Source organism: Marmota monax, unplaced genomic scaffold (genome assembly GCF_021218885.2).
Source record: "Marmota monax isolate L192 unplaced genomic scaffold, Marmota_monax_Labrador192_F-V1.1 WCK01_AAM20220418_F8-fsc00065, whole genome shotgun sequence".
Classification (NCBI taxonomy): domain Eukaryota; kingdom Metazoa; phylum Chordata; class Mammalia; order Rodentia; family Sciuridae; genus Marmota; species Marmota monax.
The window spans coordinates 7,942,278-7,965,170 of record NW_026694038.1 but is presented as its reverse complement, the minus strand read 5'-3'; the positions used below and the strand labels follow the sequence as shown (position 1 = coordinate 7,965,170).

Genomic DNA, 22,893 nt, shown 5'->3' with positions numbered 1-22,893 from the left:
CCCAGCCCTATTTTGAGGCTTTCTGAGAATAGTGCCACAAAGAGAACTAAACCCTAAAATCCTATTTTATTGATAGTGATCCTTTCTACATCACAGATAATTTTGTGTTAGGTCTTTATTTGGTGACTATATGATTACTCTAATTAGGTGAAGAGAGAGTTTTTTCTTAACCACAAATTTTGTTCTTTTTAGACTAACAAATAATTTAAAGACATAATGGGAAAACCTCTCTCTCAAAAATTGCTAACTCATGCAGCTAAAAAAAAGAAGGATATAAAAGATTTAATGAACATAGTTAACCAGTTTAATATGATAAAATATGCATAGACTCTATACAATTCAGAGAAATCATTTGCAATTACATGGGGAGCAATGGTAATAACTGTCCATGTTGAAACTGATTATACAAAACTGATTACAAATTCTGAAACTTCAACATTTTTTCACAGAGTAAAATATAACTAGAAATCAATGACTAAATATAGTTTTTAAAGCCCGATGTATTTGAATGCCAATAATGACATTTCTAAATGACCCATGGATAAAGAGGAAACTAGGAAATTATTAGAACCAATTGACAGTAGAAGTCCTAGATATTAAACCTTAAGAGATGCTGCTACAGCCTTTGTAGGTTTCTCTGCCAGGCACTGAGATAAAACAGCCAAGCTGGGTGCGGTGGTGCATACCTATAATCCTAGTATCTCAGGAAACTGAAGCAGGAGAATCCAAAGTTCAAAGCCAGCCTCAGCAGCGGCAAAGTGCTAAGCAACTCCATGAGACCCTGTCCCAAATAAAATACAAAATAGGGCTGGGGATGTAGCTCAGTGGTCAAGTGCCCCTGAGTTCAATATCTGGTACCCCCCCCCAAAAAAAAATAAAACAGTGAACCAAGCAGATACAGCCCTTGTCCTTTGGAACTTACAGTCTAAGGGGAAGATAATTGGTAAATTGTGAATTTCGCAAATAAGTAAGTAATTACAAATTATGTCAAGTACTACAAAGAAAAGGTGCATATTGTTCTAAAAGTTGAATAGGGAGACATAGGAAAGTCACTCTGAGGTTTAAATTTGAGTCCTTGACTGATTAGAATGGAACTATAAGAATATACCCTAAATAGTTAAACTGTTTTTCTGGTAATAGCTAGTAACATACTTCTTACTCTGAGACTTTTCAAAATGGCTTGTGAAAAAAGAAAATACAAAATCCAAGCATACCTGAGTTTGTTCTAGGCATTGATGGGAAAGGGTGCATGCCCTGGGCCTGGAGGGGGTCATTTTTGTTGGATTTAGTTGAGAACTGACCTATATTTGGAGTACTCAGACTGTAGCTGTGGGATATAAACCAGTGGCTTTCTTCTCTAACTCTCTTGGGCTCCTTTCCAAACTTCATGCCCTGTCTCATAGTCCACCTAACTTCTCTTTCATCTGCTAACAATAGTTTCTCCCTCTTTAAACTAAAAGCTTTTCTGTGTGTTTACCTTCAGAGTATTTTGCTGATATCAACCTTTAATTCTTTCCTAATGCTCACAGCTCAGCCTCAGGGTTATTTTTCTAAATTTATAATAATACATTGAGATAACAGCATATTACAAAACACTATAAGAAACTTGAATAAGAATTACAATTATGAAGTAGTATGACTAGGTCAAAATGCCAGCTAATTAGTGGATGCTACAAAGAAATTATAGCCAGAGGAATTTTTTTTTTTTTCCTGTGATGCTGGGGATCAAACCCAGGGTCTTGTACTTGCTAAGCACATTCTCTACTACTAAGCTACACTCCAGCTCTGAGAACTTTTAACTAGAAATGTCCAACAATAGGATAGCTAATCAGGAACTATTTTTTCTTTAACTTTTTTTTTTTTTTTTTAGTGCTGGGAATCGAACTAAAGAATGCTCAGCATATGCCCTGCCACTAAGCTATAACCCTGGCTGTCCTTTCTTCCCTCCCTTTCCCCTTTCTTTCTGAGCTCATCTGAGACTTTTTTTTAATGGTAAAATATATATAATAAAATTTACCACTTTATTTTTTAAAGTATGCAGTTCAGTGACATCAGTGCATTTTTTACAGTATTGTGCAGTCATGACCAATACCCATTTCCAGAACCTTCTCATCATCCCAAACAGAAACTCCACATCCATTAGACAACACCTCCCTCCCCCTCCACCCAGCCTCAGGTGACTCCTCTACCTCTGTCTCTGTATATCGCCTCTTTTAGGTAACTTGTATGTGTTGAGTCACTAAATACAGGGGCCGTTTCTTGGTGTAAACTCCAGTGTTCACTGTGTTACAGAGTACAGTTGCTGTGTTGCAGAATGTTAAAAACCTCAACGTGTGTTCCCTAGGCGTCGGGCTGATGGTTTTTGGTTTGCTGTTGGGTGGAAAGGAGTTTAATGAGAGATTTAAAGAGAAACTGCCAGCACCCATTCCTTTAGAGTTCTTTGCGGTAAGTCCACTCGAGGAGATGATCTATTCAACTCCTACAACCCATGTACCTGTTTCTGTGAGGGATTTTGAAGTGGATGAAAGAGGAGCAGAGAGAGTATATTTTTTCTCTTAGTTCTGTCAAAATAGATAACAAAAAGTAGAAAGAAAAAGCATTAAAACATAAACATATATGACTTTTAAATATAGATGAAGACCATAAATACAAATTTTAACTTTAATTATCTCTGAGTGATGGGAGTTTGGAGGATTTGTTTTTCTCAAATTGTTTGTGATCTAATTGTTTTTTAATGAGTATATATTGCTCTCATAATCAGAGAAAGATAAAGTTGTCTGCACTTTCAAAATAGTATAAAACAAAAGTTCCCAAACTTTCTTAGCTACCTGGCATGCCTGAGCCGAAGAAGCACCTCACAGTTCCATTTAAGAAGTAGTTAGATCCAAACACCTTAATACATATTTATGACTAACAGACTTGTTAGCTTTTTGTAAAAACTATACACAAATTGGAATAAAAATTATGTTCTTGAATAACTACATTTATTCATGGATGTGTACACCTGTTGAGCACTGTACAAATCCTCAGACCCTGGAAACTGATTGGATAAAATCATCTTCATTTCCTGTTCACATGGATTTTTTTTTTAATCATAGCAACCACTGAACACCCAGCTTGCAAAGACAGTTTTACCAAAATGAATATACTATGAACAATGTTCAAACTATGAGCTTCCTTCAATTAGAAGTCTACACAGTGTCCAACAGATACAAAAAGATGTGTTATAAAATAGAATGAAAAGCTCAAAATAATGTTTTTATAATAAAAAAATATTTTACTTTTTGTTCAAAGGGGATCCTAAAGAGTCTATCCCCAAACTTTCCAATATGGCTTCTATTTTGTGTGCTCTGTGGATAGCTTTGATAAGAAGTTGAAAAGGCATGGATTAAGTTATGACTGAAAGACATTTCAATGACAGAATTTTGGCAAACCATTTTCCTGGAAAACAAAGGAGTCTCTAAAGGGTATCTGGGAAGTGGACAGAGCTAGTTAGTAACCCGGGCAGGAAAGGCAACCTTCATTGCTCACTCGGTAAGTGGGGCTTTCCTGCCTTATTTCGCATACATAGGGGCTTAGAATCTCTTGCTGGACTCCCAAGTGGAAACAGGGACTTACATGTCCAGTCCCAGAGAGAGAGGGGGTTCTAAAATTGTAAGAGATAGTCTAATTCCTCCCCTCCTGGGTAACCCCTTCAGAAAGCAATATGAGCAGCAGTTACTGGAGATGGAAGCAAACTGCCGTCTCACTGTGTCTCACTAAGGGTTGAGCAATATCCCTCAAGTAAATCTGAGGCCTGCCCATCCAGGGTGGCCTTCTATCCACCATCACCCTGGGGAGTGTGCACTGTGGCCCTGGAGACTGTGGGGTGCTGCTGTCCTAGAAACAGAGTCAGCAGGAGGGTTCTAAATCCAAACATTCATTTCTTTCATTTCATACTGATATGCTGAGCCACCCTCACCACACACATCTTACTACCCTCCACTCATGAGAGCTTGGCCAGAGACTCCTTTTACCTGCCCCAAGGTAAGGTCCACACCTGAGAAGCTTAATGTCCTCTTTCTGTTGCACTGAACTAGCCTGACACCTCAGCAGGGAATAGAACAAAGTGAGAAGAAAATCATTCCAGGCCTCAAGGAAACTTTAAAACCTGTTTGTGTTACATGATGTAGAGTCATTGAGAGAAGTTAGAATGGCTGGAAGCTAACAAAAACTTCTCATTTTAAAACTGACCATCAAAAGTGAGACTAGGTTAGACTTGGCTAAGAAATTCTTTGAAGCTTATTTTTCTGACATTTGAACATTCATCCCTGAAGGTACATTTGTATTTGTGTCTGTCTTAGGTGGTAATGGGAACTGGCATCTCAGCTGGATTTAACTTGAAAGAATCATACAATGTGGATGTCGTTGGAACACTTCCTCTGGGGTAGGAAAATAGTTGACTTTGGTAACAGGGTGACTTGAATAATCAAATTGTTTCTAACCTCTGCTATAAAAGTACTATTGCAATGGAAAATAATCTTTTCCAGCATACCAAATAACTGAGGGTGCTAGGGGTTGGGAATGGGTGTGTGTATTAATAAAACATACCATCTTAACCATTTTTAAGTTGACAATTCAATAATGTTAAGTATATTCAAATCATTGTAAAACACATCTCCAGAGCTTTTCCATATTGCACATCTGAATTTCTCTTCTTGTTAAATGACTCCCTCCTTCTCCATCTCCCAGCTCCACCATCTTCATCTTTCTAGTTCAATGAAAAGGTCTATAGGTACCTCATGTTAGTAGAATCATACAGTGTTTGTCTTTTTTTTTTCACTTGCATAATGTCCTCAGGGTTTATTCATGTTGTAGCACATAACAGTATTTTCTTCTTTCTTTAAGGCTTAGTAATATTCTACTGTATATATACTGTATTTGTTTCTCCAAGCATCCATCAGTGAGCATTTATGTTGCTTCTACCACTTGGCTATTGTGAATAGTACTTGCTATGAACACTGGTAAAAATAAATATATATATTTGAGACCCTGTTTTCTATCCTTTTGGGTATAAACCCCAAAGTAGAATTACTGGATAATATGATAGTTTAATTTTTTATTTCTTGAGGAAATCACATACTGCTTTCCATAGCAATTGTACTATTTTACAATCCCACTAACTGTGGGAAATGGTTTTTCTTTTGTTTTCCTTAAGAGTTTTTAAAACATTTCCTTGAGTGACACAAGAATTAAGAGCAAAAGACCTTACTCATAGTGGGTCACTTATCCTTTTAACACCTCAGTGTCCCTGCCTTTCAATGGGGGCCTGGTAATCCCTGCTTCTCCTAGGGCAGCCATGAGAGGGCAGGAGACCATGCTCACAGCCAGTGTAGCCCTGGTCTGCACATTGCACATTCAAGACAGGCTAATTGGAAGTTCTGAGGTCCGCTATTACTGTGGGTTTTCTAGTTTCAAATCATATGCTGCTTGCTTCTGTGCTTCATCTATATTACCTACTCTACATTTTTAACATTGATTAATCTTTCTCTGTATCTGAAAGCAAGAATGACTACCACCTCTGCTCATCTTACTTCGACCCTTTCTGAATCTCTAGGTATATCCCTGTCTTTCTATCTCTTGTACTATTTTGCTTTCTCTCAACACCCTCTTCTTTCTTCCTAACTAACAGAGTCAGACATTTGCCCAGATGTTGGACATTGAGGGAACTTCCCATTCCATCAGGCCTTGCCCTCTAGTCCTGAGTCTCCTGGGAAGCAGAGGGCGCTGAAGATGTTCTCTAAGCCAAAGCTCATCCCATAGTACAAGTGTTGAGGGAGGAAGATTGCACTCTACCTTTAAACTTCATGACAATATGGCAGTGAACATGTTTCTTATAATGATTCGGAGTAAAGCTATGGCACAGCAATAATACCCTGCTTTTCAACTTTGACTTATAATTTATAAAATACTTGTATATCTGCCATCTCAGTTGAGATTAAAGCAACTCTATTGACAATATACATTATTATCCCTATTTTACAGAAAAGTTCATTTATTCTTATTTATTGAGAATCTGTTTATTGAATGCCTATTGTATATCAGGAGCACAGCAATTAAAGAGAAAAACAGACACATCAGCAAAAAGTCCTTGCTCTCATGGAGTTTATATTCTAATGGAGATAGACAATTGATCAATAGGCAAATAATGCGAAACGCTTTGAAAACAAGAGAAGGCAAGTAAGCCATAGGAGGGAATGGGTTGAAGTTTTAAGTGTCAGGGATGTGATATTTGAGCGACATAAATGAGCTTTAGTGACTTGGGGAGTCCCAGCCTGGACCCAGAAATTGTCCTTCTTGATACCCAGATGTGTATGATCTTTCCATTACTTCACACCTGGGTCTCTAACACAGTAACTGATAAACACTGACCTTTGATTCAATTCAACAGATAACTCTCACTTACTAATTACAAATAATTTGATTAAATGCAAAATTTTTACACTTCAAATTTTCCTTGTAAAAATATACTGATTCATTAAAATTCACATGTCACCATAATTTCCAATTAATGTCTGCCTTTCCCTGTTATACTGTATCCAAATATATTGCTTTCATTTTATTTGTGAGAACTAAACTTGAAACACAAACAAACAAAAACATTTTACCATTCTGGAACTTGGCTTCCTAGAAACCTTGTCCTTCTGAAACTTTACCCCAAAGAGGCAGGTAACAAATACTCACCTACCTGCATGTCTACATACAGCCATACTGTTTCTCTTATCTGTGAGTCTTATTGCTACTTTATAACAAACCACTCCAAAACAGTGTCTTAAAACAGCAATCATTAATTTGCTCATAATTCTTCAGTCTAGGATGGCTTCCACCAGGATTCTGGTCTCCCTTGGGTGCTCTCATACACCTGGAGGTATCTGAAGGGGTAACTCATGCTGAAGGATTCAAGAGGGCTTCATTCACATGTTTGTTGCCTCAGCTGGAGTGGCTGGAACAGCTGGGGGCTGACTGGCACCTTCTCTCCACATGGTGTCCCCAGCAAGGTAGCCAGACCTCTTTACATGGTGCTCAGGGCAACAACAAAGAAACATAGAGAATTTGCCAGGCCACTTTAGACATTCATAGGACATCACTTCCACCACATTCTGTTGCTCAAAGCAAATCAGAAGGTCAACTTAGGTTCAGAAAGAGGGCAAATAGATTTCACATCTAGATGAGAGAAGCTGTCCGCATTTACCAGAATGAGAGGAATGGTTGGTGGCTGTGTTTGCAAGTAAACTGTTACCCTTATCTGTACATATTCCTAAGCTAAACACATTTTCGGGCCCAGAAAGTGGCAACTGACTACTAAGTTCCCAGTCATGGTAATGTACCTACTTGGGGTTTACTTTCCTGAACTCATTCCAAAATACATCCATTTCTTACATTTTTACTCCTCAGGTCCAACCCTGGTGTTAGGCCTTCCCTGTGAGTAAATTAATTTACTAATTTACCCAAACCCCCTGCATTTAATTTTCTGATCCATCTTGGGGAAATCACTTAGCATCTAAAAACATCCCTTTTTTAACCTATTAATTAGGCTGATAGTGGTAGCTCTCAAACAGGACTGTCGTGAGGATAAGTGAGATGGCTTATATCAAGTATATAGTGTGTGATCTAGCCTTAACAGATACTAGTTTCCTTTACCTTCCTCCCTTCCCTTTTTTACCCAAGAATTTGAAGTGTTCCTTCTGTCACTGTGCATAACATGGTGAGAGAAATAGAGAGGCAGGCTCTTCCTGGTTTTGTTGTACCTAGTAGAACTGTTCAGTCTTGGACAAGTTGCTTAATTAACCTCATTTTCCCACCTGTGTAAAATCGAGATTATAATGATGCCTTGTTCACAGGGCTATTGGGGAAAAAAAAAAAAGCACAGAACCTGACACAAAGGGAGCACTTAACAATAATAATTTTGTAATAATGATATTATTATATGAATAATAATTTTGTTTTGTAATAATGATATTATTGTGTCTCTATTAAGAGATTGTTATTTAGCAAAATGCCTTGATTTGAAGCAGGATGCCTTAGAAAATCCCTGTTGCCTTTTCCCCTATAACACTTTAGGGAATCTCTGTTTTGTTTCAAACGTCCCCAACTACATGAATGGACAAAAGTCAGGTTCCCCTTTGTGGAGGCAGGAATCACACTTTGGGCTCCTCCAGATTCCCAGGATTCGTAGGTGAGACTCAAGGAGTATAATTGGCCACTGCTCCTTTCCCATGTTAGAACCGAAGGGACAATGACATGAGAAGAGTTAACAGACTTAGAGTCCTTACCTTGTATAACAGTGAGAGAAGTGAATCATGTTACGACAGTAATTCTTCGTAGTCCTTGTCCCTCCAACATCCTCCCCACCCCAAGACTGGTTTAAATGTCTTGTGGCATCTGAGCACTTTGCTGACCCTCTCTTCTTCCTGTTTCTGTGTCTTATTTACACCTACCAACAGGGCGCTATGCCGTATGAGGTTACTCCTTTATAAATAAAACAGCATCTGATCTCTGCTGATAATCCATCCAGGTAGTATGCCTGCGCTGTATAGTTTGGGCTTGGAAAGAACCTCTCTCTGTCAAGGAGGGCCCTCATTTTTGCTAACCCAGAGCAAACAACTACCCAAACCTTGGTGACCTCATTGTAGACTCTGCCCCTCTCTAATGCTCCCCGAGAGTTGCGTGCTGTTTCCCAGTGGTTTCCTGGTGGTCAAAGCACTTGAGTTAAAATCAGCTTAACTTTTCAGGCTACTACCTCCAGCCAATCCAGACACCAGCCTCTTCCACCTCGTGTATGTGGATGCCATTGCCATAGCCATTGTTGGATTTTCAGTGACCATCTCAATGGCCAAGACCTTGGCAAATAAACATGGCTACCAGGTCGATGGCAATCAGGTAAAGATTGTTAGTTTCCTGCAGATATTTCATAGTGGTACATTCATTCACTACGCTCTGTCATGGAAGGCAAATGAACTAGATTTTTATCTTGGTAGAAAAACCTTTATTTTGTTAATGGATGTATTTGAAGCATGTATTGATTCAATGCTATGATTTCTTTTACTATTCATGAGCATTACATATCCAAACATTGAAGTAGAGAGCCCTCAGGGGTTCAGCTAGAAAGGTGACACGAAATTTGTGATTTGCCATACTCCAATTTATCCCTCTGCTTAAAGCCCACAGCCTGGGAATAAAACACATCTCCAGAACCATTTTTGCTCCACAGAAAGGTTTATATTTGTTCATTGAACTTTAGCATATGATTAATCATCTGAACTCCATAGTATTCTCTCTGATGCCTTTTTTTTAAACATAGCTACTTATGAGGTAGGTAATCCAAACACCATGAACTATCTTGGCCTAACAGTGTCTTTTTTTAGCACCCTGTATATTTCTAAGGGAAGACCAGTTGCCCACAGTCATATGAGATGCATTCATCAAACTAGAAATTGCCAGAGTAGCCCAAGAGCAGAACTCTCTGGTCCTGGGAAGACACTGGCATGTACTTGTTGATGAGAAATAGCCTAGGTATCAAAATGATGCCAGTAGTCATACATCAAGAACTTTCTCTTAACAAATGTATTTTCTCCTTTTTACTGTGATTTTCTTTTCTTTTCTCTTATAGTATTATTCATATATAGGGTGTATTAGGGTGAGGATCACAGAAATTATAATAACCAAAGTATTTTTATTCCATTGTAAAATATGCCACAATTCCTATTGTGAACTCAACAAATTATTTTATCTAAAGAAAGAATGAATGGGGCTGGGATTGTGGCTAAGTGGTAGAGCATTCCCCTAGCACGGGCGGGACCCAGGTTCAATCCTCAGCACCAAATAAAAATAAAGGAATTGTGTTGTATCCATCTACACCTAAAAAATAAATATTAAGAAAAAGAAAGAACGAAAAGACAGGCTGTACTTCTGAATGTTTGTTAAATGAGCTAACAGGTTTCCCCCCAGCTGAAAAAAAATGACCTTCTCCTTTGTGTTTTTGCTGCCATGTGGAAAAGGAACTCATTGCCCTGGGACTGTGCAATTCCATTGGCTCACTCTTCCAGACCTTTTCTATCTCGTGCTCCTTGTCTCGAAGCCTTGTTCAGGAGGGAACCGGAGGGAAGACACAGGTGGGTATACAACAGGCCTCTAAGAACTCATGTTTGGAGTGGAAATTAAATGTTGATCTCTTGATTAAATTCTGAACCCAAACAAAGCTACTCTGCCTGCAAATCCATGGTCCAGTGGGCTATGTAGTGAATCAGAGAAAGACAATGACTGGTTGAAGCAAATCACAAAAACTGAATCTATAAAAAAGAGGCATATTTTCCAGTTAAATTGGAAAGTTATATAGTGCTCCCTTTGCTACCAGTAAACCTCAAAGTTCAGACATGGAATGTTGTTATGAAAGCCTGAGACTGAGGCCAGGCATGGTAGCGCACTCTCCCAGCAGCTTGGGAGACTGACTCAGGAGGATCGTGAGTTCAAAGTCAGCCGCAGCAATGGCGAGGTGCTTTGCAACTCAGTGAGACCCTGTCTCTAAATAAAATACAAAAATAGGGCTGGGGATGTAGCTCAGTGGTCAAAGTGCCCCTAAATTTAATCTCCAGTACCAAAAGAAAAAAGAAAAAGAAAGTCTGAGACTGAGTATGGGCAGGATGCCAGCACCATCCAAAAGAACTTTCTCCAGTAATGAAAATGTACAATATTTGCACCATCCATATGACAGCCCCTAGCAACTTGAAATATAAATAGTGGAACTGAGACCTGATTTTTAAATGTTTATTTGATTTTAGCTTAAAAAACTTATATAGTCACATGTATCTAGTGACTACTGTATTGGGTAGAACCACTTGTTTGGACTCTTCTGGCCCTGGTCAGTCTTAGGTTGGTACCAGATATCTTTCTTCCACTTCTTACAAGGGCTTTTAAGTCAGAATATTTAAAAGCCATAGGAAGAATCAAAACTTCAAAGAGGGAGCAGGATATGGTTATATAATGGTTTGTATGACTTATTGGAATGTAGATTTTCTTGATTTTCCCATAGTGATGTAAAAGAATTAGACCAACCCACCCTCTGCCTCTTACTCTAGTTTCCTAAAAGTCCCTTCCTGTGTCTTCTCTAATTTTCAGCTTGCAGGTTGTTTGGCCTCATTAATGATTCTGCTGGTCATATTAGCCACTGGATTCCTCTTTGAATCATTACCCCAGGTGTGTAGTGTGGACTTAATGTGAGGTATTTCCATGTGTAGATATTTTACTATTTTATTTCTCTCTGTTTTTATGGCTGCCTTAGGGATTTTTACTATAATCCTAGCAGAAAGGAACGAGAAAGAGCCATGCCTAGGATCAAGATCCTGCTCCATAATCAAGTGTCACTGGGACCTTGAGAAAGCCATCTGAACTCCTCTTGGTCTCAGTTCCCTTATCTGCAAAGTGGGGTTTGAACTGGGTAATCTCCAAGGTTCCTGTGCTCTTTGACCTTCTATGACTTTATACTTTCATTAAAAATATGAGGTGACCTATACTTGTAAGAAATTTATTTGTTGATGTATTTAATCTAGGAGAGTTCAGAAACAACATAAAAAAAAAATCTTAGGAAGACCATGGATGAAATCCTTGAGTATCTTGTTTAATTCTGAACCTCTTGACCACCATGCAGGTTTGCTACTAGGATATAAACCTGGTTTCCCAAGTACATTCTAGTTAACTATGTGCCCAGTATCCAGGCATCCATGCCTCCAAAGGTATCATCAGCTCAACCTAGGAAGTCAGTGGGGAGAAGATGTGGGAAGGGCAGCAGGTAGACTGTGAAGACCCAGCAACAGGGCCCTGTGGACACAAGAAGAGAGGCATGGGTAGATGTGTTGTGTTTCAGGCTGTGCTGTCGGCCATTGTGATCGTCAACCTGAAGGGGATGTTTATGCAGTTCTCAGATCTCCCCTTTTTCTGGAGAACCAGCAAGATAGAGCTGGTAAGTAAAGGTGATAATTAGATTAATAGGTTACAGCAGCAACTATGTGAGAAAGATGTTAATCCAGTTAGTTATTTGCAGTACACACGTAGGCAAGATGAACAAAACTTGTGGGTGTTTAGTTCTTGGAATTTTTAATATGATTCTCCAAATAGCTTTCTGACTTCTATTTAGACCATCTGGCTCACCACGTTCGTGTCCTCCTTGTTCCTGGGATTGGACTATGGATTGATCACTGCTGTGATCATTGCTCTGCTGACTGTGATTTACAGAACCCAGAGGCAAGTGCCCAGACTAAAATGGGGGGTGAATGTCCTGGCTGAGATTCCCATGCTGACTTAAAGTACAGTCTGAATTTGAATGGGTGGAAGTGGGGTTAGCATGTTTGAGGTCCATCCATCACGAGCACAGGAAGGGAGGGAGGAATCCCATATAATAACACTGTTGCCCATTTTTATCTAAAAGAAGTTTTCCCCATTTTTATAAAAAAATATTAGTACATATAGGAATCCTTCATCCCAGAACTTTGGTCATCATCATTGTTAAAAACATCTAGGGAGTTGAGGGCATAGCTCAGTGGTAGAGTGTTTGCTTAGTATGCACAAGACCCTGGTTTCACTTCCCAGCACCAAAAATTTTTTTTAAAAATCTGTCCTTTAACAAGCTAGTCTAGAATTTGAGAGTATGTTGTTGTTGTTTTCTTTAATGAAATTGAATTTTATGGTTTCCTATAAATTTTAAGATTGGGGAAGTTTTTTTTTAAGTGTTATAATTCTCTTTCTCCCTCTGATAATTAAGTTTGAATGTGTGTGTTCTTTGTTGTTGGGTCTTGCTGGGGTTTTGTAGGGTGGAGTTTGGGACCAGCTCTTAGGATATGTGGTGACTCAGCTAGTCTCAGTTCTGTAATTAGGGAATTCTTCCAGGAGATGGCTAGAGATGCACTGGCTTGTTCCAAACACTCAAGTTTCCTTCAGAGCACACAGAGTCATGAGACAACCAAATTATTTTGATCATTCAGCAAATAACTCTGATGGCCTCTTCCATGCTAGTACTATGTGTGTTATATGTGAGGGTTTATTTCTGCCCCCAAAGAGCTTAAAGTTTAGTCTGTGTTATAAAATGTATTAAAATAACTATAATCTTCATTGAGTAGCTATTTGTTGAGGGTCTACTATGTTCCCAGGGACATAGTAGCCTTTCAGGATATTGCAAAAATTAGACATGGTCCTGCCCTTGAAAAAGGTTGTATTCTCCTAAGGATGACAGACTATAATATAAGTGATAATGTTAATGATGACAATGAAGTAATGGAGCACTGTGCAAATCAATGTTTTATGTCATTTTATCCTTACAACCCAATGACTATTAGTACTCTAATTTCATAGCCATAGACAGAGTCCTAGAGTGATTGGATTAACTTACCAAGATCACAGTATGTGGTGGGATCATGACTTCAATATGTATTTTTGTGAGTCCAGAAGCTGACTCTTAATCACCATTTTGTAATCTTTCTTCTGAAAATTAGAATGTACAGTTTTATGTGCTTCAGTAGATATAAGCAATGTATGGTGTGACAATAAACATAAGAGATGCCCAAATGAAATCCCAGAGGAGTTTATGGAAAGAGACTTCTTTGCTCCTGGTTTCAGTAGGGATGTAGTCAGGACTTGGCCTTTGTTAGAAGCAGTAGGATTTAGACTTACAGTAATGGGGTGTCAGGGTACCCCAGGTGATCAGAAGTCCCATTCCTCCTCTGCCTCTTGAACTCCTCATCCTTTGATGCCCAGTTCTCCCCCCACCAGGGGACCTTGACTTCCCCCTGTATACCTGCAATATCACTTCAATGTGATGTCACTAGGAATGTGATACGTAAGGAGCCCTTTCACAAGGCACTGTGTATGGATCATGTATTCCTGAATGCACTAGCAAATCAGGCTGTCATGTCTAAGTACACACTGCCCCTCGGCACAACAGTAGACTTTAACATGCTCTCCATCTCCAGTCCAAGCTACAAAGTCCTGGGACAGCTTCCTGACACTGATGTGTATATCGACATAGATGCATATGAGGAGGTAGGACCTTTTTTTAAAAATATTTTAAAAGATTATAAGAGTGTTATGTAACTGGCTAAGTGGTATATTTGCCCAAAACAAAAACCAGGGATGAAAGGGAGGGAGGCATCGTGGTCAAAGTGAAAATCACGAGCTTTAATTTACTGTCAGGATTCAGTTTTATAGTTTATACTGTGCATTAATGACTCAACTTCCTAACATTTATATTTCCTCATTTTTAATGAAGCTAAATATATATTGCTGGAATTAAAGTATATATGTACAAAATACTGAAAGTGGGAGAATGGTATATAAATGCATGACTTTCTTTTATTTATTTATTTTCCTGGTACCAGGGATTGAACTCAGGGGCACTTGACCACTGAGCCACATCCCCAGTCCTATTTTGTATTTTATTTAGAGACAGGGTCTCACTGAGTTGCAAAGTACCTCACCATTTCTGAGGCTGGCTTTGAACTCACAATCCTCCTGCCTCAGCCTCCAGAGCTGCTGGGATTATAGGAATGTGCCATTGCATCTAGCATGACTTTCTCTTGATAGATTTAAACTGATGTTACAATACTAATTTTAACTGTAAAATCTGGGGCTCTAAAATTCTTCCATTTCACTTTTAATGGGTAAAACTATGGCTTCGAGTTCCCTTTATTACAAAGGTTCTTTTCTTCAGTGCAACCTCAAAAACGTTTAAAAAAAATCTTTTAAAATTAGTTTTGTCTTCTGCTTGGGAAGAAATTCTCAGACTTACTTTATAGTATTAAGAAATGATCCTGGTGTTAGGGTTGCTATCTTTTTCCTCATTCCAAAAAATTATGTGGTGAATTACTTGTTTCCAAACTGCATGTAGACTTCCTCCTTCTGCATCTAGGCTTTTCAGTAAAAAGGTCCCTCTGTGTTGCCTGTGTCCACACTGGCTCCTTCCTGCAGTCTGTGGGTCACACCAGTGCCAACCTCTGTTTGCTTTGTTAGCCTACTTCTCCCCATCTTACTGCAGCTCCCCTCCTATCCACTTTCTTTTCTCTTTTTTTGAATGATTATCAGTTCCATCTTTTCCATCTTCTTTGTGTTTAATGGTAAAAATGAAACAAAGACAGATTGTTAGAGAAATGGGAATATGTACATTTTTAGAGACTTTCAAGATAGGTTTGGAAGCATGTGCCTGTGGTCTCAGATACTCAGGAGGCTAAGGCAGGGGCTCACTTGAGCCCAGGAGTTCAAGACTAGCCTGGGCAACATAGAGACTGGCTCAAAAAATTTTTTCTTCCATTTATTTATTGTTTTTTTAAATTGGTGCATTATAGTTATACATAAAAGAAAGAGAAGGAAAGGGAAGTACCAAGGATTGAAAGGGAGCAAATTATATGCATTTATGGATGTGTCAAAATGAACCCCACTATTATGTGTAACTATAATGCAATAATAAATATATTTTTAAAAAACTTTTTATTCTCAAGATTCTTCCTTACAAAGCCTGAGTAGATATAGTGACATCATTTTATCCCAACACACTAAGAGGGCCATTCCCAGCTTCTGTATTCATTTTTACATTGAAGGAGGCAGAAACTTGCAGTTTTGATTATGAAATATATCAAAGTGTTAAATTCACTAATATTTTATTTCTCAGGTGAAAGAAATTCCTGGAATTAAAATATTCCAAATAAATGCCCCCATTTACTATGCAAATAGTGACTTATATAGCAACGCATTAAAAAGAAAGGTGAGTCCCATGAGATTCAGAGTGATCCTTTCTGGGGAGGGGATGGGTGAATTGGCAGGAATGGGAGGGTCACTTAAATGTCTCAGTATACACTATTAGACTATTTTCCCCTTTATCTCCCCTCTCTTTTAAACTGTGGTAAAATATACATAAGATAAAATCTAAGTATTTTAAAGTGTACGATCCAGTGGGTGACATTAAATACTTTCTCATGTTGTACAACCATTACTACCATTCCTTGTCTCTTATCATATGCATATGTTCTGTTTTTGAAAAACATTTAAGAAAAGAAAGTGAAAATAGAAGTCTTAGATTTCCTACTTTGGGGATCAGGTGAATTCCTTTGGTATGAGTGAAAATCAACCCTACACTGGCCATCAACACACAAAGCTTCTAGTTATCTTGAATAAAGACTAAGAAAGGCTACTAATGTTTTCTTAGGGAGTAGCTCAGGACATCTGAGGGAAAAGTAGAATAAGAATTTGGGGTGGTCATCAAGCACAGAAATGGGTTAAATGGGGGAGATTGGAAGATGGATAATATGTGGTATGTCTCTGGGAGCCTAAAAGTGATTTCTATATGTTGCTCTTCTGTAAAGACTGGAGTGAACCCAGCAGTCATAATGGGAGCCAGGAGAAAGGCCATGAGGAAGTATGCTAAGGAAGTCGGAAATGCAAACATGGCCAACGCAATTATGGTCAAGGCGGTGAGTGTTCTTTTCCCATTTCTCTTGGTCCACAGTGACCTCCATCTTTACCTGTGGTTAACGTCTATACACAGCATAAAGTCACTAAAATAGAAAAACTTAGAAATAATCTAAGTATCTCAGTATGTAATAAGGTCAGTTTGAAGATATGTCTGTAATAAAGAGTGAAAATGTTGTTTTCAAGGTTAAAAATCACACAGTACCTTGGTAAATTTTACCATTCATACTTTGTCACAGACTTATTCAGCTGATAGTAAAAAGCTCAAAGGCTTTTGCTATTCAGACTTATGGTAACTTGTGACCTGTCATGCTGAAGTTAATGGAACTACTTTAGAAGTGAGGGGAAAATGGAGAAGAGGACTAAGGAGTATAGATTTTAGTGAACCAATAAAAAAGAAGAGGGCTGGTGTTGTGGCTCAGTGGTAGAATACTCACCTAGCATTTGTGAGGCACTGGGTTTGATCCTCAGAACCACATGAAAAAATAAATAAACAAAATAAAGTTATTTTAAAAAGGAGAAAGAGATGAAAAGAAACTGAACTAACCCTAAGTATTATACACATATTCTTTTTGTCATATTTCAAGGCTGGAATGACAAATATTTTAGAAGGGATCTTATATAATCTGTGAGTTGAGAATTAAGGGCTTATTTTCCATTATAAATCTTTCTAACAACCAAAAATGTTCATATAATTCTGGGTTGGTTTCATTTTTGACATAGGATGCAGAAGTAGATGGAGAGGATGGAACTAAGCCTGAAGAAGAGGATGATGAAGTCAAATATCCCCCGATAGTCATCAAAAACACATTTCCTGAAGAACTGCAGAGGTTTATGCCCCCAGGGGATAATATTCACACCATCATCCTGGATTTTACTCAAGTCAATTTTATCGATTCTGTGGGAGTGAAAACCCTGGCGGGGGTGAGCATCACCTTAACCAAGTAATTTCTCCATGTCCAGGGTCTCCATCAGTCACATCAGAAAATAGATGAGAGTCCTTTCAGCTCTTAAAACTCTTAAAATTTGTTGTTGTTGTTTTTTTTTCAACTGATTATGGAAAGTAAATTAAACATACAAAAGTAAAAGCTGGGCATGGTGGCACAAGCCTGTGATCCCAGCAGTTCAGGAGGCTGAGTCAGGAGGATCACAAGTTCAAAGCCAGCCTCGGCAACAGGTACTATGCAACTCAGTGAGACCCTGTCTCTAAATAAAATACAAAATAAGGACTGGGAATGTGGCTCAGTGGTTAAGTGCCCCTGAGTTCAATCCTCAATACAAAAAAAAAAAAAAAAAAAAAGTATAATGAATCCCATGTGGGGCTGGGTTGTAGCTCAGTGTAGAGCTCTTGCCTAGCATGTGTGAGGCACTGGGTTCAATTCTCAGCACTGCATATAAATAAATGAATAAAATGAATCCCATGTACCTATCACTCAGCTTTAATGGTTACAACTTATGACCAATCTGATCTCATTTATACCAGATACCCATTTTCTGTTCTCTTGTTTTGAAGTACGACTGAGTTATCACTTCATCTGTAAATATTTCAGTATTTGTCTATAAGAAGATTCTTTCTAAAAAATCATTACCATAATACATTTATTACACCAAAGTAAAACAATATTTTTGATACCCCTCATTATCACTATATGCAAAGCAAAAGAAGTACAGAATTACTTTTAAGTGATTAGCTCAATAAGGCATAAATATTAAAGCTAAAGGTAGCTCAATGAGTGAATTAGACTCATATCTCTTAAATATGTATTGGTAGAAAATGACTTGCATCTGGCATAGAGTCAAGAGAAACTAATCTTTATTTCAACATTATTACAGATTGTAAAAGAATATGGAGACGTCGGTATTTATGTATATTTAGCAGGATGCAGTGGTGAGTATATCTTTAGGAATGTCTTAACATTTTAGTTTTCTTTAAGAACTGCCTTTAAAATTATTTTCTGTACTTTAATTTTTTTATAAAAATGAAAATCATTCTTCTCAAAAGTCACTGTAAAGCCAGCTTTGAAATTAGCCACTTACAGGCATTCATCTCTCTGAACAGGTGTTGGAGGGAAGGAGCTGATAAACCATTGCTTATTATCAGTGGCTGCCATAAACATTTTATAAAATCATTCTGGTTGCCTTCCATCCAATAGTTTTGGAATACTTTGCCTGCTATTTTTATTTATATTATATTTTGGTTAAACAGTACTTGAAAATTAAATCTGCCTAAACACATAATTTTTCACCTGTCAGGTTGACAAAAAGAAAAAGAAAAATGTGACCACTTGCTTCATAGGAATCTGGTAGAAAAATAGGCATGTAACTGGTGTTAAGTGCAAAACAGCCCCTTTGGAGGGCAGACCAGCATTATCTATTGAAAATACAGAGGTATTTGCCTTTTAATGAAGCAAACCCATGCTGCACGCATTCAAAATGGCACATCTACATAGTTGTTCATCACAAGGTTGTCTATAAAAACAAGAGAATGGAAAAGAAACTCAAAAAACAAAAGGGACCAGTTAAATAAACTGGGGTATATCTATACATTAGAACAGAATGTAGTGGTAGGAAAAAAATAAAAAATAAAAAATAGGCAAGAATAATATAGTGTATACCTTTTACGTAATAAAAGGGAGAAAATGAGAATATATATTTCTATTTATTTATATTTGCATAGAGAAATCCTGGATGATTACACAAGAAGAAATAAAAAGGTTTCCTGGGCCTGGAGGTGTGATGTGATGAACACAGGGATTGGAGTGAGACGTAATATAGCATTCATGGAATAATTTTCTGTTCTTTTTATAGCACAAGTTGTGAATGATCTCACTCGAAATAGATTTTTTGAAAATCCTGCCTTAAAGGAGCTGCTATTCTATAGCATCCATGATGCAGTTCTGGGCAGCCAAGTCCGAGAGGCACTTGCTGAACAAGAAGCCTCAGCTCCCCCTCCCCAGGAGGACTTGGAGCCCAATGCCACTCCAACCACACCTGAAGCATAGACGAGGACCTCGGCCTGGGATGGATGCCTCTCTTGAGAAATTCCTACTTTGTACTTTGAAATACTAGAACCTAGATTTTTTTTTTCCCTAAGAGTAATACTAGTAGTTATGGCTTGATTTGGAGGGTGAATGACGTGTAGCATGATGTATCTACTTGTGTGTGTTTTTTAAATTGAATACTCTTGCAATGTGCTTTTTGTGCAGTGATATTTCTATTATAGTTTTTAGTATTATCCCTGCAAGCCAAGCACTTAAAAATTTATTTTAAAGTATTTAAAATACTGTAGCTACAAATAGGATATACTGTCACTAGATGGGCAGTGGTACCTAGGTTTTGTAGTTGTTTGGCTACAGATTGTCTATAATCAGTTACCTATCCAAAAAAGGAAATCTATAATTGTCTAGAAGTTCTTGTTTTAAGATAACCTTTTAACATTACAGAAGAGATAGAAGTGCATTGTGGACATTTTGAAAAAAAAATAGATAAGCAAAATAGGAAAATAAAAATATTGTATTACCACCACTCAGGGATGACCACTATTGACGGCTCAATGCATACATATCCTTCTGGATTTTTTCTATGCATATATATTCACATTTTTAACAAAACAAGATCATATCTGCCTAGTGTTTTGTAGTCTTTTCTTTTTTTTTTTTTTGTCAGCAATCTCCACATTCTATTCCAGAACATTTTTTAACCTCAGACCATATTCCAGTTTCCTGGCTGTCCCCAAATTTGCAGTTGATTTGTCTAAACTGGTATTCATTCTGTGATTTTTATATTGTACCTGGTCATATCCCTTAAATCTTATTTTAACCTAGCATGGTTCCTTTTTTCATTATATTTACTTGTTAAAAAGACTGGGGAAAAGTTGTCTTATATAATTCCATCTTGTGGCCAGGTTTGATGGCACACGCTTGTAATTCTGCAAGGTGGGAAGTTGAGCCAGAAGGATCTTGAGTTTGAGACCAGCCTCAATAATTTAATAAGACCCTGTCTTAAAATAAGAAACAAGAACAAGGATGTAGCTCACTAGTAAAGTGCTCCTGGGTCCAATCCCAACACCACACACACACACAAAAAATTCTGTCTTATAAGTTTGTCTAGTTTTTTTTCCCACAATGTTAGTTTGTTTCTCTATTCTCTATACTACCTACAGTCTGAAAGTTTCACCTAAAGGTTCATGGATTTGAGTTAAACATAGATATGAGAGATATATTGTAGATAAGATCCATACTTCATTTTGCATCACATCAGAAAACATAACTTCTAGTTCATCTACCACTAACAGTAGGGGATCTCTGGATCAGCATGACAGTCCGGTCCTCCTATTGGTTTTCCCCTTTGTGACAACAGGGTTATCCATATGGTTTCTTTTGCATTAAACAATATCTAGTTCTCCACTAACAACTGATTCAGAAATTGTAACATCAGGGGATAGTCCTTGCCTAAATCAATAATTGTATTACATTTGTGAATTTTTTTGTAGTTCTCTCATTTCTTCTGCATTTATTAGTTGGTTAATCTATGTAAATTATAGTTTTCCCTCAACTTGGAGCATTTGGTCATCCTTAAATACAGTTCTTACAGGTAAGGCAGGATAATGCTTTATTTCCATTTAATTATCAACTTTAAAATAAGGAATTGGTTTACTAGATGTGACAAATTAGGATTTTTATATATTTCTCTTTTTTAGTAAAATTGTAGACTTGAGATTTTGTTAGTAATATTTCACACTATCATTTTCTTTATGGTGATACATTGTCACAACCATGTCCCATAGAATTCCCTAGAAGTTTTGTTGTTGTTGTTAATAGTGAAGTAGCCTCAAAGACTATGGTTTTTAAGAAAGCTAAGGAAGGCCCAGGTATAATTTAATATCTTCCTTAGAAGTTGATAACAGTTATCAGTTAAAATCTGTCAAACTCAGTTTTTTGCCGGTGAGGAAAATGCTAATCTTAATGACATTTTATAGTTGATACAGAAATGTGGAATGTTCAGAGGTTGAGGGACAGGGCATTTAAACCAATTAGTCATCAGTAGTTCTTGCTCCTATAGTTCCTTCTATTATCTAATTACCACCTCACAAAGCACAGGCATTAGCCAACATGTCTGAAGCTTCTCTGATAAGAGTTACTGCTAAGTCTTTTTCTGTTTTCTTACTGCCTCCTTGTTTCAGTTTTCATGAAGGAAAGTAGTCAGACCCTAAAAGGATAGCATAATATGTTAGGTTTCTCAGTGAGTGTACTAATTTGATTCAAGGTAGAGCCCTCTTTTTTAATCAATTCTTTATCTCAACCTAGAATGAAGTTAGATTTGCATCCAGTTATTTCCTTTGTAATCATCATATGCAAGATCAGATACATCTGCATTCTGACAGACTGCCTTCTGAAAGAGCACATAGTTGTAGAACTTCAGTTTATACTAGAAACTTTTGTAAAATGGCCCAAATAATTTCAGTGTAATAGACTTTAAACAATATTATAAAATACTTCATTGCTTATTCTTTAGCACCAGTCTTCAACAAATTCCTTCTACACAGTAGATAATGTGGACAATGCCCATTATCCTAGTGGCTAATAAATGCAGTGTACAAATAGTATTTATACTTTACTTTTCTGTTCTCTAATTTTTAACCTGTTTGAATGCAGGTACACATTTACATAAGAAGCATTTATTGAAAGTGGGAAAATATTTTTGTTGAATGTATCTGATAGTGTTTCAGAAAATAACATCTATATGTAAATATGTCTGAATGTTTTACTTGAATTTTTCACACAGTGGAAAACATCCTAACCTTTTTTTAAAATTTTTATTTGCTGACCTTTTTTTGGCTTAGTTTTCTCTTTCAAGAAATTAATATGTAAACCCACTCGTTTGTTCTGGGCATTAATAGCTGCTAATGTATGTTGACTATGTTTTCAGTCCTGATTTAAACTCAAGATTTATATTGCCCAATCAAAACGGGTATTGTCCACATAGTTACAGGCCCTAGAGTAACCTTATTTTATGGCAATATGGGGAAACCCTGTTTTCAGGAAAATCTCATAGAGAAGTCCTTTGTCGAGATTTCTCAAAAATATAACAGTGGTTGATCTCTGCATTATGGATGTATGGAATAAATTTGAAAACAATTATTAGGCCAGGGCCAAGAAAATTCCAATGCATGTCATGGACATTGACTCTATAAAAGCATATGGTAGTTGACAATGGGATCCCAATTGCTGATCTCATCTGGAGTGGGACTCAGAAATCAGTGAAGGGTGTTTGATCCTCTTCAATCCCTGAAAGCAGCTCATTTTGTAGTTTTTAGGTAATGTCTAAAATATCCATTCCAAGTGATTTAATTCTGTACCTTACCTGTTTAGCAGAGAAAGGAGGTATTTGCCTCCAAATATTTGAGAA

At 37.5% G+C, this 22,893-nt stretch overlaps 1 protein-coding gene and 1 long non-coding RNA gene across 3 annotated transcripts in view; one reads left to right on the top strand and one right to left on the bottom strand.

Annotated features, from left to right (window-relative positions):
* The window catches only part of Slc26a5 (solute carrier family 26 member 5), a 50,282-nt gene extending 29,507 nt beyond the window's left edge, over positions 1 to 20,775 (top strand). The window contains exons 8-20 of the mRNA XM_046464139.1: positions 2,293 to 2,445; positions 4,344 to 4,426; positions 8,772 to 8,919; positions 10,038 to 10,151; positions 11,155 to 11,232; positions 11,900 to 11,995; positions 12,170 to 12,276; positions 13,998 to 14,067; positions 15,689 to 15,781; positions 16,380 to 16,487; positions 17,209 to 17,409; positions 18,319 to 18,373; positions 19,294 to 20,775. Coding sequence (XP_046320095.1) covers positions 2,293 to 2,445; positions 4,344 to 4,426; positions 8,772 to 8,919; positions 10,038 to 10,151; positions 11,155 to 11,232; positions 11,900 to 11,995; positions 12,170 to 12,276; positions 13,998 to 14,067; positions 15,689 to 15,781; positions 16,380 to 16,487; positions 17,209 to 17,409; positions 18,319 to 18,373; positions 19,294 to 19,487 — 1,500 coding nt within the window. The 3' untranslated portion in view covers positions 19,488 to 20,775. The remainder of the gene's footprint in view (positions 1 to 2,292; positions 2,446 to 4,343; positions 4,427 to 8,771; positions 8,920 to 10,037; positions 10,152 to 11,154; positions 11,233 to 11,899; positions 11,996 to 12,169; positions 12,277 to 13,997; positions 14,068 to 15,688; positions 15,782 to 16,379; positions 16,488 to 17,208; positions 17,410 to 18,318; positions 18,374 to 19,293) is intronic.
* Positions 217 to 17,219, bottom strand: LOC131424936 (uncharacterized). 2 transcript variants are annotated; one of them, XR_009228597.1, is made up of 4 exons: positions 16,923 to 17,219; positions 13,418 to 13,509; positions 2,495 to 2,561; positions 217 to 2,370 (listed from the first exon to the last, which is right to left on the bottom strand). It is a non-coding gene; the product is annotated as an uncharacterized LOC131424936 (long non-coding RNA). The 2 variants fall into 2 exon arrangements; XR_009228596.1 differs by having other exon boundaries at positions 13,418 to 17,219.
* Positions 20,776 to 22,893: the final 2,118 nt, after the last annotated feature.